Below are 1,411 nucleotides of genomic sequence, written 5' to 3' on the forward strand. Positions count from 1 at the left end.
CTAGTTATTTACAGACCGCCCTTTCAAGTGAGTGAGTATGGTTTTACGCGGCGTGTAGCAATATTCCAGCAATATCACGGCAGTGCACAACATACATGTGCTTCACACAACGTACACATGTGGGGAATCGAACCAGGGTCTTGGGAGTGACGAGCGAACGCCTTAACCAGCGTTAGCAGCATTAAACCACAAACAAACAACATTAAGGTAACAGTGTGTCCATGTAGAATTTATATATATCCTGAACTATCAAGGAGAGATACCATGTAAATGGCTTGTCACATCATGTATTCTCCAAACATTACGATATGTCATGAGTTTCATTAAAAATGTGGCACAAATCAATGCTCCGATATTTCATTAAATAGGACCAGTTTCCATACATTTCAATCCATGACCATCACTCTATGTTGTTCTTCATCTTTGTAAGCCTGTCCAGCAGCCACTCCACAGTAACAAACCACAACGTGTTGGGTCTGAAAATACCCCTCGCTATCCACCCCATGTCCTGCCTGGCCGAGATGACGTGCAGATGCAGGTGACTGATGCTATGAAATGGCGGCCAGTGAAATCCCATCAACGCATCTGACACCTGTCCACCGTTCTCTTCCAAAACACGATTCCCTACGGAGACCAACGTGTTGACGAGTTGGATGTCGTCTGCTCCCAGACTCTTTGCATCGGTCTTGTGGCTTTTCGGGACGACAAGATAATGATGCGACGTCGCAGGTTTCCTGTCCTTGAAAACAACGATTTCATCATCCTGAAACAGTATTGTTGTCTTGGGGTCATCTCCTTTGGCAATTTTGCAAAATATACATCTGTGAGATGACATGACGCGGTGTTGTTTACTTTTGTCAGATGCACTTCGCTTCGCCTCACTTCCTGGATATTTGTTATTACCCCCCTTTCCTAGGGAAAGATAACTCTAAAACCTTGATTTTTTCAACTGCTTTCAAAACCAAATCTTCATTTGTAAGTTCGTATCTGATTAAGACGGAGTTGTTTGTTTTTATTTTTAAAAAAACATGATTTGCGTAAAATAATTTTGCTAATATCATCTTGGCTATTAACATTAATTTTGAAATAAAAATTAGAAGTTAACGCTTTCCACTGGGAACTTTTTCGTAATGACATTTAGTCAGCTCGAAACAGCTGGGAAACGTTTGAATAACATCGATCGACCTGATGTCAGTAAACATTCAATGTGTTCCATGTACCGACTGTTGAATGACCCCATTTTTAGCGTACTAGGCGATTTGTGTAGGTGATCGGGTAGCCGCGACGCCGTACGTATGTCGGCTACCCCTCTGCTTTCACAACCCGACATCCACTGGTCGCTCTTACAGAGTTCTTACATACCAATGTTTGTGTATATCAGATATTGCCCCCGTGCGATTCCGAGTTAGAA

General features: G+C 42.5%; 1 protein-coding gene across 1 annotated transcript; it reads right to left on the reverse strand.

The window, feature by feature from the left end:
* Positions 1 to 213: 213 nt before the first annotated feature.
* Positions 214 to 901, reverse strand: LOC124143144 (adenosine 5'-monophosphoramidase HINT3-like). Its single transcript, XM_046511973.2, has one exon. The coding sequence runs from the start codon at positions 833 to 835 to the stop codon at positions 401 to 403; it is 435 nt and encodes a 144-aa protein (XP_046367929.2). The 5' UTR covers positions 836 to 901; the 3' UTR covers positions 214 to 400.
* Positions 902 to 1,411: the final 510 nt, after the last annotated feature.

Source organism: Haliotis rufescens, unplaced genomic scaffold (genome assembly GCF_023055435.1).
Source record: "Haliotis rufescens isolate VD_foot unplaced genomic scaffold, xgHalRufe1.0.p SCAF_131, whole genome shotgun sequence".
In the NCBI taxonomy this organism is placed as follows: Eukaryota; Metazoa; Mollusca; class Gastropoda; order Lepetellida; family Haliotidae; genus Haliotis; species Haliotis rufescens.

Excerpts from the sequence above, each read along its gene's own strand:
- LOC124143144 (XM_046511973.2), bottom strand. The coding sequence starts at position 835 with ATGTCATCTCACAGATGTATATTTTGCAAAATTGCCAAAGGAGATGAC.